The 15,344-nt window shown below is 39.8% G+C and overlaps 1 protein-coding gene across 4 annotated transcripts in view; it reads right to left on the reverse strand.

Moving 5' to 3' along the window:
• Nucleotides 1-2,003: 2,003 nt before the first annotated feature.
• slc36a4 (solute carrier family 36 member 4) overlaps nucleotides 2,004-15,344 on the reverse strand; it is a 243,042-nt gene continuing 229,701 nt past the window's right edge. For all 4 annotated transcript variants that reach the window (XM_072577808.1, XM_072577807.1, XM_072577809.1 and 1 more), the window contains one exon: nucleotides 2,004-3,695. In XM_072577808.1, the coding sequence (XP_072433909.1) occupies nucleotides 3,385-3,695 (311 nt within the window). In that variant the 3' untranslated portion in view covers nucleotides 2,004-3,384. The remainder of the gene's footprint in view (nucleotides 3,696-15,344) is intronic.

The following is a 15,344-nucleotide window of genomic DNA, read 5'->3' on the forward strand; positions in this document are numbered from 1 at the left end:
GAGTCCTTAAGCAGATAGATGTCTCCAATACTCTTCTTATTTCCAAAATAGCTAAACTTGACCCTCAATAATCATAAAAAGAAAGGTATACATACTCAAATAACTATCTGATTTTTTCTTATGACAAACATGACTATTTTATTAATTTAAGAAGGAAATATTTAATCTTATGATAATCCCAGCTTCTCTAGAGAGCACAATGACAATTAAATGTCAATAGTGTTGCATTACGATTGACAACACTCATATTCCTATTCAGAAATCTGTACTTTTCTAACTCTGCTTCCTTTTCCATAGGACTCCCAAATTAAACTGTATTTTGGAACAAAAATGAACAGTCATTGCAAAGGGGATTTTATGTAAATTACAAATTAATAAACAAGCCAGAAAGTTGTGTTCTATATTAAAGGATTACAGCTCAATCAAACAGTTTCAGATATTGTCCATGACAGTACTTCCTTTAATTTCACACTTTCAATATTCCTGCTTTTGTTGTCTTTAAACCTCCTTCAGTTATCTGGGTGGCACAAATGAAGTTGAATACTTTGGTAAATGGTATTAATATTAGCAACATGGCATAAAGCATCATTCTTTGACGATTTCAGTTGTATTTGTAACTGAAAGAGTTAATGCTGAGGCATGTATAAGTATGAGAAAGTGAGGACTGCAGATGCTGGAGATCAGAGCTTTAAAATGTGTTGCTGGAAAAGCGCAGCAGGTCAGGCAGCATCCAAGGATCAGGAGAATCGACGTTTCGGGCATAAGCCCTTCTTAAGGAATGAGGAGGGTGTGCCAAGCAGGCTAAGATAAAAGGTAGGGAGGAGCGTTGGGAATACAATAGGTGGAAGGAGGTTAATGTGAGGGTGATAGGCCGGAGAGGGCAGAGAGGTCGGGAAGAAGATTGCAGGTCAAGAAGGCGGTGCTGAGTTCGAGGGTTGGTAATGAGAAAAGGTGGGGGGAGGGGAAATGAGAAAGCTGGAGAAATCTGCATTCATCCCTTGTGGTTGGAGGGTTCCTAGGCGGAAGATGAGGCGCTCTTCCTCCAGGCATTGTGTTGCCATGGTCTGGCGATGGAGGAGGCCAAGGACCTGCATGTCCTTGGCGGAGTGGGAGGGGGAAGTTAAAGCGTTCAGCCACAGGACGGTTGGGTTGGTTGGTGCGGGTGTCCCAGAGGTGTTCTCTGAAATGTCCCGCAAGTAGGCGGCCTGTCTCCCCAATGTATAGGAGGCCACATCGTGTGCAGCGGATGCAGTAAATGATGTATGTGGAGGTGCAGGTGAATTCCTGATGGATATGGAAGGACCCCTTGGGGCCTTGGAGGGAGGTGAGAGGGGAGGTGTGCGCTCAAGTTTTGAATTTCTTGCGGTTGCAGGGGAAGGTGCGTGGAGTGGAGGTTTGGTTGGTGGGGGATGTGAATCTGACGAGGGAGTCGCCTTTCCGGAATGCTGATAGGGGTCGGGAGGGAAATATATCCTTGGTGGTTGGGTCTGTTTGGAGGTGGTGGAAATGATGAAGGATGATACGATGTATCTGGAGGTTGGTGGGGTGGTAGTTGAGGACCAGTGGGGTTCTGTCCTGGTGGCGATTGGAGGGACCGGGTTCAACGACGGAGGTGCGGAAAGTGGAGGAGATGCGGTGGAGGAGATGTGGAGGAGATCCTCCACTTCCCGCTCCTCCGCCCTTGAAACCCGCCCCTCCAATCGCCACCAGGACAGAACCCCATTGGTCCTCACCTACCACTCCACTAACCTCCAGATACATCGTATCATCCTTCGTCATTTCCGCCACCTCCAAACAGACTCCACCACCCCTATCAGTGTTCCAGAAAGACCACTCGCTCCGCGACTCCCTCGTCAGATCCACACCCCCCACCAACCCAACCTCCACTCCCGGCACCTTCTCCAAGTCCCTCCTCTCTACCTTTTATCTTAACCTGCTTGGCACACCCTCCTCATTCCTGAAGAAGGGTTTATGCCCGAAACGTCGATTCTCCTGTTCCTTTGATGCTGCCTGACCTGCTGCAGTTTTCCAGCAACACATGTTTGAGCATGTATAAGTATGACCTACTATGATAGCATATGAACATATGGCGTGGAAACAGTTTAGGATTTTGAAGGAACATGACCTAACTTCTGGTCCTGCTCAGTCTCTAACAATTACTTTATGTCAATATAGCTGGCTGCTAACATGCAATAAACTATATCATGGTAACTTATAAAAGACTGTTTTACTGGATCAGGAAGTGGTTTTTGTTGACCATATTAGATCAATTAGGCTTGGAACTCCTTGTACTTAATGAGTATGGTGACAGCAACCCTCATTATAAAGAGAATCTCATACAGCATAGTGAGCTGGCATGTACATACAACAATTTCTACTCCTTTTATCACCCTCCTATGTTTTAGAACAACTATTTGTATGGTCTGTATTGAGATTCAAGTGAAAACTTGAAAAAAATTAAAATTGATAATATTCACATCTGGATGTTACTGAAGGCTTTGTTCACAACATAGGTCTAAGAACAGGAGTGTTGCAAGTTTCAGCTGAGTTGCTGGGCTGATAATTTATCAGCTTTAAAGTTGTGCATGATATTCACATGATGGCTGCTGAATAGAACCAGATTTCATTTGTTACCTAATTTTGTTAAACATTTTGTTTTGGAGAGATTCAGGAATGGAGGGGGTCAGCAGAGCACATTTGACATGATACAAGAGGTTAATAGCACTAATTCTGCTGTAATTCTAATGCTCTAACGGGACAGGCATTATACTGGGCAGTTCATAGGATGACAGAATCAGAGGGAAGTACTAAACATTCTATGAGAACACTATCATGCCCCTTCTTCCAATTTTCTTTAAGCAAATCAATAAGTTTTACATTCTCTTTGACTTAATCCTTATGGATAAAATATGATACCAAAGAACAGGGATGAAACATCTCATGCACTGCACCAAGGATCATTAATTCAATTTTACAGCTCCTCACTCATGTTCCTAATTTTGGCATAGTGTTAAACAGGTGCTGAGCAGAAAAAATATACATCTCACAAAGGGGAAAACAGACTGCATGCTAACCTATGCCACCCACTATATATATATATATATATATATATATATAAAAAATTGCCACAGAGCAGCATTGTCACATAATACAAAGACTGAATGTTTTCAACACAAAAATAATTTACAAAGCAGTTACAACCAGGTTCTCAACAATCATTATGTCTTACATGTAGGTATGTGAGAGCCTTGAAATTGCAGTGAATACCTTAAACATTCAATTTAAGTAATATTTCTTGTTATATAAAGTTGTTATATAAAGTTGTAGACAGTTCCATAATTCCTCAAAATATAGCAGCTCTAAAATACGTATTGCTTAGAAGCTTCAATTATTGGCCCAAGAATTCAGTACAGTAGAGTTAAAGTAGATAGAAGGGCTTATAGTAGGCTTAACTATCGACGCTGTATCTGGGTAGATGATCTCTACAATAGTCACATATGTTCCAGTCAGGAAGCCAATGATTCCAATCAGTGCTATAGAGATGTCCTTAAGGAGCAACCAAACGGAGACTCCTTCTCCAGAAAATGTGATGATCTCCAGCAACGGGGGAAAGATGAGAGCCAAAGCACTACTGCTGACTGCTCCAACAAATGAAATCACTAAATCAAGTCTTGGAATTAAGATAGCCGTAGCACCTGGTAAAAAAAAACAGAAAAAGATACACAGGATTAATCAAGTTACATGTACCTGATTATATATACTTGAGATGTTTATGGCTAAGATCTAGAATTCCCCCAAGTGCTAAAGAATAGTTTAGCAGAAAGATCAAAAAACATAAGGTTCAAAATTGTATGCTTATTCAGATATTTGGGTGAAATTCCTTGTGCTATATCTCACAAATCTATTATAAATTCATCTTTGAGTAGATATTTTGTGTAAAATGGAAAAGGGATTACTTTTTCAAAGAATTATATTAACCTTTTTGGTAGTCAATGATGGAAGTAAAAAAGAAAAAAAAAAGAATTCCTTGTGGCTAGATACAATTGAACTGTGTTAAGAAAATCCTTTATATGATATCCTTTCAGTTTTGCTGAAATTTAAGAAGCAGCAATTTAAGTAGAAATATTGCAATGAATCACATATATATGAGAAATAATCTGAAGGCTAGACCTTATAACCATGCCAACAGGAAGGGAGTTGAGAATTATAAAATGAAACATGTAGCCTTGCCAACTATCCATGACCAGTCGCCCCATCACATAGAAACATTAGAAAATAGGTGCAGGAATAGACCATTCAACCCTTCAAGCCTGCACCACCATTCAATATGATCATGGCTGATCATCCAATTCCGTACCCTGCTCCCACTTTCTCTTCAAATCTTTTGTCGCTTTAGCCCTAAGATCTATATATTTCTTGAAAGTCATCAATGCTTGACCTTAAAAGTTTCGTATGACAAAGAATTCCACAGGCTCACCATTGTGGGCAAAGAAACTTCTCCTCATCTCTGGCCTAAATGGACTACCCCTCCTCTTTAGACTGTGACAACTGGTTTGGGACTCCCTGGTCGTTGGAAACATCCTTCCTGCATCTACCCTGTTTAATCCTGTTAGAATTTTATAGGTTTCTGTGGGATGCCCCCTCATTCTTCGAAGCTCTGGTGAATCGGTTCTCAACGATCCAGTCTTTCCCATATGCCAGTCCTTCCATCCCAGGAATCAGTCTGTTAAACCTTCTGTGCAATCCCTCAATAGCCAGAACAACTCATGAGGAAGGAGAACAAAACCGTAAACAATACTCCAGATGTGGTTTCACCAATGCCCTCTGTAGTTGCAGCAAGACATCCATGATCCTGTACTCAAATTCTTTTGCTATGAAGATCAAAATATCATTGGCCTTCTTCATCACTTGTAATAATGGACAGTAGGGAAGACGTTAGGCCTTTAGTCCACAAAGGGCTCAAATTGGCAAATTAATGGCTTTTTAAGAGCCTCATTTTCACCTCTGTTGCTACTTTACTCCTGTCAAAAGATGATGGAGACTAGAGAGGCAGCTTGGCAGTTTTTACTACACTAGTTGCTGTCAAGAAAAAACAGAATGTTGGGACCTACTTTTGGTCAGGGTGACATATCCTATGTTATCTTCAGAAGCATTGCTTTCTAAGCATCATATCTTCCTTCCCTCACACCCAACCTCTCAAACATGGCTCCCCTCACACCCCTCATCCCTCGTCCCCCATCCCTCCCCAAACTCCACCTCCTCACTTGGACTCTGCAACTGAGGCCTTTCCTAAATCCTAGATGTACCTTAAAAATCCAGGTTCTGTTCCTTCTTTGAGCCTTGTGCGTAGCTCCAGTAGTGCCATTGCTTGAACCTCATTCTGATTATGACTTGATTGATCAGTAATTCTCCCAGATGGGGTTGGAATCCAGATCTGTAACCATTAAGAGTGCTGCTGGCATAAATGTACTGCATGGCATCTGGCTTTGGGACGGGAAAGCTGACAACTGGTTTTTCCATCCGTGGGGTTGAGGTGGAAACAGGGAATATGGTAACCCATAAAATTCTGTGCTTGTTATTTTGAATTGCAGAAGAAAAGCTGTAGTATTCGAAGACATTTTGCATTGAAATATATTTTAAGGCAATGAGGATAATGTATTTTAATTCATAGTTTTGAAACAACTGCAAATTTTTGATAGTCTGTTCACAGTATGTGACTAAATAAATGATTTATTTGATTTATTATTGTCATTTGTATCAAGGTACAGTGAAAATGTTGTCTTATATGCTTCACAAAGAGATTGCACGATAACAGGAGATAACAGGGTAACAGAAGAGTGCAGGATACAATATTACAGCTGCTGAATAGGTGCAGAGAGATATTAACATTAACATTGAAGAGGTTCATTCAAAAGTCTGACAATAGCGGGCAAGGAACCATTCTTGGATCTGTTCATATGTGTTAACAAACACATATCTTCTAACCAACAGAAGAGGGTAGAAGAGATTATGACTGGGCTGGAAGGGATCTTTGATTATGTTGGTTGCTTTCCCGATGTGGGAAGTATAGATGCAGTCAGTGGATAGGAGGCTGGTTTGCGTAATGTACTGGGCTATGTTCACAACTCTCTAGTTTTTTTTGGTCTTGGGAAGAGCAGTTGCCATATCACTCTGTGATGCATCCAGATATAGATGCATAATAGAAAATAACCTAACAGCTTGTAAGTGTCTTTATGGATATGCCGAATTTCCTTAGCCTCCTGAGGAAAAAAAGCATTATTATGATTTCTTGACTGTAGTGTAAATGTGGGTGGACAAGGTCAGATCACTCCCAGGATCTTGACGCTCTCAATCATCTCCCCTCAGGACCACTGATAGCAGAATGCCCTCCACTCCACTTCCCAAAATTAATGACCAGCTCTTTCATTTTACTGATGTTGGTGGAGAGATTGCTGTCTTTACACCATGTTATTAAGCACTGTATCTATTTCCTGGACTCCATCTTGCCATTGTTTGAGATCTGACTTTGCATCTGCAAACTTATAAATGGAATTAGAATTGAAATTGGCTACACGGTCATAGACATATAGTCATGGATGTTGGGTGTATATAATGAGTATAATAGTGAGCTGAGTATGCAGCCTTGTGGGACACCAGTGTTGAGGATTATCGTGGATGAAGTATATCCTTACTGACTGTAGCCTATTCGTCTGGAGGTCAAGAATCCAGTTATGGGGGGAGCAGAGACCTATGTCTCAGGGATTAGGGATGAGTTTCTTTGGAATTATGCTGTTGAAGGAAGAGCTATAATCAATAAGTAGGAGCCTGACATAGGTACCTTTGTCATCCAGATATTCCAAAGATAAGCATATGGCCAGGGCGATGACATCTGCCATGGACCTGTTGTGCCAATAGGGTAATTGTAAGGGATCGAGGAAATCTGGAGGTTGGAGACATGACCTTCCCTGCACAAAACCATGTTGCCTATCACTGATAAGACCATCTTTTTCCAAATGTGAATAGATCCTAAACCTCAGTACCTTCTCCAGCAGCTTCCCTACCACTGATGTCAGGCTCACCAGTCTATATTTACCTGATTATCCCTGCTACCCTTTTTAAACAAGGGGACAATATTAGCAATTCTCCAGTCCTCCGGGACGTCACCCATGTTCATGGATGCTGTAAAGATATCTGTTAAGGTCCCAGCTATTTTCTCTCTTGCTTCCCTCAGTAATCTGGGATAGATCCAATCTGGACCTGGGACTTGTACACCTTAATGCCTTTTACAATACCCAACACCTCCTCTCTCCTTATGCCGACTTGACCAAGAGTAATCAAACATCTATCCCTAACCTTACCATCTGTCATGTCCTTCTCCTCGGTGAAGTACATATCAAGAATCGCACCCATTTTCTCTGACTCCATACATAACTTTCCTCCTTTGTCTTTGAATGGGTCAACCCTTTCTCTAGTTACTCTCTTGCTCCTCCTTTATAAATAAAAGGCTTTAGGATTTTCCCTAACCCTGTTTGCTAAAAATATTTCATGACCCCCTTTCACCCTCTTAATTCCTCGTTTCAGATTGGTCCTACACTCCCAATATTCTTCCAAAGCTTTGTCTATCTTCAGTTGCCTAGACCTTATGTATGTTTTCTTTTTCCTCTTAGCTAGTCTCACAATTTCACCCGTCATCCATGGTTCCCTAATCTTGTCATTTCTATCCCTCATTTTCACAGGAACATATCTGTCCTGCATTCTAATCAACCTCTCTTTAAAAACCTCCCGCATATCAAATGTGGATTTACATTCAAACTCTCATTCTACATTCCCCAGCTCCTGCTGACTTTTGCTATAGGTGGCTTTCCCCCAATTTAGCACTCTTCCTTTAGGACCAATCTTGTCTTTGTTCATGAGTATTCTAAAGCTTATGGATTTGTGATCACTATTCCCAAAGCAATCCCCTACTGAAACTTTAACCACCTGACTGGGCTCATTCCCCAACACCAGGTCCCGTATGGTCCCTTCCTGAGTTGGACTGTTTACATACTGCTCTAAAAAAACCCTCCTGGATGCTCCTTACAAACTCTGCTCTATCTAGACCTCCAACACTAAGTGAATCCCAGTCAATGTTGGGAAAATTAAAATCTCCCATCAGCACCACCTTGTTGCTCCTACACCTTTCCATAATCTGTCTACATATTTGTACCACTATCTTATGCTCACTGTTGGGAGCCTGTAGTATAGCCCCAATGTTGTTACCACATCACTACCCATATTGCCTGCCTCACTGCTCAAATCCTCCATAGTACCCTCCTTCAGCACAGCAGTGAAATCCTCTCTGACCAGTAATGCAACTCCTCCACCCTTTTTACCTCCATCTCTATCCCACCTGAAGCATCTATATCCTGGGATATTTAGTTGCCAATCTTGACCTTCCTCAACCAATTCTCAGTAATAGCAATAACATTGTACTCCCAGGTACTAATCCAAGCCCTAAGTTCATCTGCCGTACCTACTACACTTCTCGCATTAAAACAAATGCACCTCAGACTACCTGTCCCTTTGCGTTCATCATCTGCTCCCTGCCTATTCTTACCCTTAGTTATGCTGACTTCATTATCTAGTTCCTTACAGGCTTTAGTTGCTACCTCCTTACTGTCCACTAACTTCCTAATTTGGTTCCCATCCCCGCCATTATTTAAACCCTCTCCAACAAAAGCAAAAGCACCCCCTCGGACATTGGTTCCAGTTCTGCCCAGGTGTAGACCACCCAATTTGTATCTCCTTTTATTCACTGCAGCTACGTTTTTAGACAGTACTATGTACAAGACAAATAGGGGGTGATGTGGGGACTTCAGCCATTACAGAATCCATCTGATTTTCATGTTCATTGTAGATTTTGTTTTAAATCAATCTGTTTAGACATGTTATTATACATCACTAGAGCAGGTGGCACTTGAACATAGGCCATCGAGTTCAGAGCAGAGATGCCACAACAGCCCTCATTTCCTTTGTAAAATTGGGGCTGTGTGAATAAGAACAGAGGAGGCAACTAGGTGATTTCATTGAAGGATTTAAAATTGTGAAGGAGGTTGAGATTTTTCTTACGCAGTGAGTTGTTTTAAAGCACCCAAACAGAAAAAGTGGAGAAAGTGGTTTTCATAACTACTTTTAAAAGAGAAGTGGGTAAGTACTTGAAAAATTTAAAGGAGTGTGGAAGAAGGACAAGGGAATGGAACATATTAGATAATTGTGTGCCGTGGCACATATCATCTCACATCAATAGTTGTGCACATGTACAGCAGAAAGAATTTGTAAATCTGTATGCCTGTTTCTATATAATGCCCATTTCTAGCACATAATTATTGGGAATAACAAACTAGCACAACAAACAGGCCTGGTGGTTATATACTGGCTCTCAGGTAGATGAAGTTTTGATTTAATCCGTAGAGTACTAGATAATAAGATGTACGCACTTGGAACATTTATGCCAGAATTTTCCTCACTGTTGAATCAGAAAGCAGGTCCAGCACAGACAGATGATAGGACTTTACCAAGGCTGCTAAATTATCAGCCAATCTATTACAGCAGCCTGCTTCTCACAGCTGCCATCTAATCAGAAAGTCAACAGATAACTAATGTCTCTGGTGTAGGTAATCATTGCTGAGGGTGCAGGAAGAGGCCATCTTTGTGGGCAGCACGGTGGCACAGCGGTTAGCACTGCTACCTCACATCCGCCAGAGACACGGGTTCAATCCCCGCCTCAGGCGACTGACTGTGGAGTTTGCACGTTCTCCCCGTGTCTGCATGGGTTTCGTCTGGGTGCTCCGGTTTCCTCCCACAGTCCAAAGATGTGCAGGTCAGGTGAATTGGCCATGCTAAATTGCCCATAGTGTTAGGTAAGGGGTAAATGTAGGGGTATGGGTGGGTTGTGCTTCGGTGGGTCGGTGTGGACTTAATTGAGAAAATCTTGAAGACCCAGTCAAATATGCTTGGCATGGATATTGAAGAGGTCAACTCTCCATTATTATTGGTGTCATAATGGTAGCACGAATATCCTGAACCCTTACACGAGTGGCACGAAGGAAGGCCTCCATTCTTCAGTCCCTAAATTATTGATCCTTATTACCAGGCCAAATACAACATGCAGCATGTCATGAATTAATAGCTACATTTAATGAATAAGCAATGAAATGGATTTAAAATGAAAGTTTTGTAAGCATCATGGTTTATCATAATACTCATTTAATAGTCTTTGTAATGTGATTGGATGTGTATGGAGCTGCTTTATCAGCTACAACAAAGTTAAAAATTCTGATTGCTGGAAATGTGAAATAAGAACATTTTAATGCTCAAAATATAAGTTAGGGAGCATCACTAGAGTGAGAGTTGATGCTTCTGCTTAAGAAGCTTTTATCAGAACTGGGAGATATTAGAAGTGTAATAGTTTTAACAAATGAAAAATAAGAGGGTGGAAATAAACCAAAGGGAAGGTCTGTGAATGAGTGAAAGATGGATAAGAAAATAATTGGTGATGAAGAACCCTTTAGTAATGGGGTAAGTAAAGTAACAAAAGACATGTTTAGAGGAGGTGCAAATGGCAGAATAACAAACTGCTGCCTTCTGAAATTCTGATGAAGGATCTATGGACTCAAAATGTTTACTTTGTTTTCTCTCCACTGATGTTGCCAGATTTGTTGAGTTTCTCCAGAAATTTCTAATTCTGATTCAGATTTCAGCATCAAGGCTTTTTACTTCATTTTATGTAAGTGTTAGTTTATATATGTTAGTTTATATGGTTGTTTGAATTGAATTGAGTTGAATTTACTGTCACATGCATCGAGGCACAGTGAAAAGCTTTTGTCTTGTGAGCAATTCAGGCAGATCACATAGTTAAGTAGCACAGATAAGTTAATATCAGGTAAACAGCAGCTATTATTTGTTTTGTGTATCAATAATTATTGTGGAATGACACATGACTCTTGCAGTCAAAACACATGATAGATTTTGAAGAATTCTTAGATGTTTAATTTGGAACATTTGGAATGACAGTCAATCAATAGAAGGTGACACTACATGCATTTAGCAAACTCATATTATGTTACTAGTGCCTCCTATCTTGGTAGAGACGAAGCTAAAGAATAGTTATTTTCAAACAATCTGCTTAGAGATGTTATAACACAGCACTGGAGTAATTGGGACTTGAAACTAGGTCTCTTGGTCCAGAGGTAGGGACACTACAATTGCACCACTGGGAAGTGTGCAAACTAAAAAGGAACAAGTTGTTAATTACAGGAGGAGCAAATTACTGCAGAAGCTGGAATCTGAATTGGAAACAAAAAATGCTGGAGAGAAAGTTAATAAAGGGTTGATCTTATGAGATGTGAGATAATTGGCACATGATAATCAATTGATAGATAATTTTAAAAAATTTATAGAAGATGACCAATACTTTTAAATAAACCAATTAGAAATTTGGCATAAACTGCCTGGCCAATCCAACTAGCCAATTAAGAATCTAACGTATAAGCTTCGTTCAAAGACATCTCCAATTATTGGAAAGGGTCAATAAGGCCAACTTTTCAGTACTTGCACATGCCAAAAGGAAAGAAGATATTAAAAAAATGAAGAGATTGCACCCCAGTCAACTGAGGATTGGTATTCCATTGTGGATCACTTGAATCAATTGACTGTTTAAGTGTCATTCATGTTGCACTCACTTGGATATTACAACAAATTGGCAAACCTTGTTTAAGTATATTTGTCCCCAGAACTGTCATTTATTTCATCAGATCAAGAATTCCAATTAAAGTTAAACTGGATATCGAATCCTACAGATGCCACACCTACCCCTAAAACAGCATCAGACAAAACATCTTCTGAATTAGTTGGAGGAATGAGTCATTATTCCATGTATCTATCTTTCATTGAGACTAATTTGAGATGCTGTTATGTTGAAAGACCTTTGTGATGCATATACAATATTGTAATGAGCATTTTGCCATGAAATAGATTTTCAAACATATCTGCCATTTTACTCATCACAATAAATACAAAGCAGTTGTTAAATTGCTTTTTGGAGATGAATACTAAGATAATGAACTGATGAGATTTTATCTTCCGATTTAAACAAAGAAGAAACATGCATTTATATCACCCCAGTATGTTCCAAAGTACTTCAGTCAATGAAGTCCTGCTAAAGTATTCAATATATGGAAAACATTTGTGGTGAACTTAACTAATTATTGAAACAATATTGCTATAAATCCCATACCATTCATCCTTTCCATGTAAATGCTCATCTGACAGCCATCCAATTCCTTGAATTCCTCTCATATCACAGCCCTCATCATCCTATCCCATCTCTTCCTCATTTACCTTTCAATCTCCCTCTCTCAAATGCCAACCTACCTTCACTCCATACCTCTCAATTCCTCTGTCCATGCATTTCCCTCTCTTCCATGTCATCTACCTTGCCCTCCCTCCCATGCCATAGTTATCCTCTTCCCTATCATCAATCCAGCAACTCCTACTGAAAAACTTAAATTAAAAATCCTGGTTCTGTGGGAACTTGACCCCTCCTTTCACACTGCTTCTATTGTTCCATCTTTAAAAAATAACTCAAGGCCTCATAAACTATTTATTGGCTCTGAGTAGATAATCAGCACCTCCGCCTCAACTTTTCATCATTTTAAAAAAAGGACAAAATACGCCTCTTAAAGCCATAATATTGTCACAAAAGTATCAGAGTTCTTGGAGGTGCTTGTCTATAAATCCCTGAAGGTGGCAGAGTAGGCTAGAAAGACAGTTAAGATGGGCCTCTTCTGTATAGTAAATTTCTATGACTTTTCCCCGCCTCATGCTTTTGCCCTTTCTTCTTACACATGCAATAAATGTAAAAGCAGTTAGTCTAGAAAAATGAACTGGATCACATTAAATAGTAAACCCTCCGTTTACTATTACCCTGTATTAATTTTTTTCCGTTTACTCTCAGTTGTTTATTTTTATTACCTTCACCATTGAACTCTATTGTAGTATCTCCTGAGATGACCACTGATGGCACCTTGTGGTATGATCCCCTTCTACCAATGTGTGGTACTGAGTTAGAAAGAATTATCGGAAGTATTTCGCTGCTGCCAATCCTGTTGACTCTAGTTCTGATCACTTTTCTTTTGATGAATAATTTCTAACTCAGATATCCTTTGTAGAGCCATGTTTTTCCATGTTGTTGGTCTGTTACCTTATGTGGAGGATTCTTCATCTCCTGAATTTCTCTCCTGGAAAACAGTTGAATTTCCTGGAATTCTGCTGAATCACTTCATCCTTGTTATATTCTGGATTTCTAATTCAGACAATCACTTCTTAACTTGAGTCGTAGTGTCTTTTTTGCAGTATCCTCCAAGCAGTTTCTCTTTGACTATGTCTTTGATCTAAATGTTGGTCTGGCTTCCATGTTCAAAACAATTTCTTCAGAGACCAGTATTTGGAAGGCTTCCAGATCAATTATTGTCTGGGAGGTTGTTGATCTCCTTGACCACATCTGATGAGACTGACATCAAGGTATGTTTGCAGCCTCAAATGAAGGGGATTGATAGCCAAAGTACAAAAGGATCTGGGGGTGCTAGCCCAGGATTCTTTAAAGGTTGATTTGCAGGTTGAGTCCGTGATTAAGAAAGCAAACATAATGTTGTCATTTATCTCAAGAAGGTTGGAATATAAAACCAGTTATGTGCTCCCAAAATTTTATAAAGCTCTAGTTAGGCCCCATTTAGCATACTTGTCCAATTTTGGGCCCCAAATCTCAGGAAGGATGTACTGGCACTGGAGAGTGGCCAGCGGAGATTCACATGGATGATTCCTGGAATGGTAGCCTAACATATGATGATCGGCTGAGGATTCTGGGATTGTATTCATTAGGGTTTAGAAGGTTGAGGGGAGATCTAATAGAAACTTACAAGATAATGCATGGCTTAGAAAGGGTGAATGCTGGGAAGTTGTTTCCGTTAGACGGGGAGACTAGGACCCTTGGGCATAGCCTTAAAATTAGAGGGGTCAATTTAGAACAAAAATGAGGAGACATTTCTTCAGCCAGAGAGTGGTGGGTCTGTGAAATTCATTGCCACGGAACACCATGGAGGCCGGGAAGTTGGGTGTCTTCAAAGCAGAGATTGATAAATTCTTGATCTTGAAAGGAATTAAGGGCTACAGGGAGAGTGCACGTAAGTTGAATTGAAACACCCATCAGCCATGATTAATTGGCAGAGTGGACTCGATGGGCCAAATGGCCTTGCTTCCACTCCTATGCCTTATGGATTGGGAATATTGCAGCAATCCTATGCTTCTGACAGCTTTTTCACCTGTACATGTACTGTTGTCTCCACAGGCTATAAAATCTACTTTTTCAACCATGGTGACTGGTCTGATAGGACAGTAACACTCGCTTCTGTATCAAATGCAAAACTAACTGAATGCTCATTGACATAGTGAAGCTTCATATTTTTCTGGCTAGTTTGCGTCAGCTAGTTGCCCTAGGAATGCCCTGGGTGTTATCTCAAATATTTTTCTCCAAAGTTAAATTTTCCATGAAATGTCAGAGATCTGACAAAGTTTCAACAACAATTCTGTCTCTCTTGAATTCTGATGCCAAAGTTCCATAGTCAGAGTTTTTGGCGAATCTGTGGAGGTTATCAATAAAATTGTCTTTGGATTCTCTTAGAAGCTGAACTCTTCGGATAAATCCTGCCTGTTCAAGAATTTATTCTTACGTTGAAGTAACCATTGAAAGCTTTTAGAGCATCGTCACAAGCGTTTATATTCTACTCAATTTTTGTCTGTTATTCACACCATCTGCAATCACACCCAGTGAATATAAGTGGTTATTAACTTGTTCAGGTTCAACTTTAGTGTTTAATTCTGAAGCAATTATCTTAAGAATTGTCGACAGCACAAAATCCTACTTTGTGTTCTGTTTGGTCCTTCTCTGACTTTAAATATACTTGGAAGCTTTCTTTTTCTCAATGTGTTGATTAATTTTATTATTGTAATTATATTATTTTACATATCACAGATAATTTAAATCTGTATCTTTTCAGTATTGTTTCAAATTTGGTATTCTTTAAGGTTGTATTCAATAATACTCTTTTGAAAAAAACAAATATACTGTAGAGCTTGTTAGATTTTACCACAACAGTATTTCAGTAGACTTTTTTAAACCAGTATTTCTGTAATGCTGTATTGAATACTTCAACAATGCTTTAAACTGCTCTGAAGCAATTTACTACTTTCAAGCTTTTAAAATCATTTTTGTTGAACTATAACTCTATACTGCTGACTAGGTTCCTCAT

This window comes from Chiloscyllium punctatum, chromosome 9 (assembly GCF_047496795.1).
Source record: "Chiloscyllium punctatum isolate Juve2018m chromosome 9, sChiPun1.3, whole genome shotgun sequence".
NCBI lineage: Eukaryota > Metazoa > Chordata > Chondrichthyes > Orectolobiformes > Hemiscylliidae > Chiloscyllium > Chiloscyllium punctatum.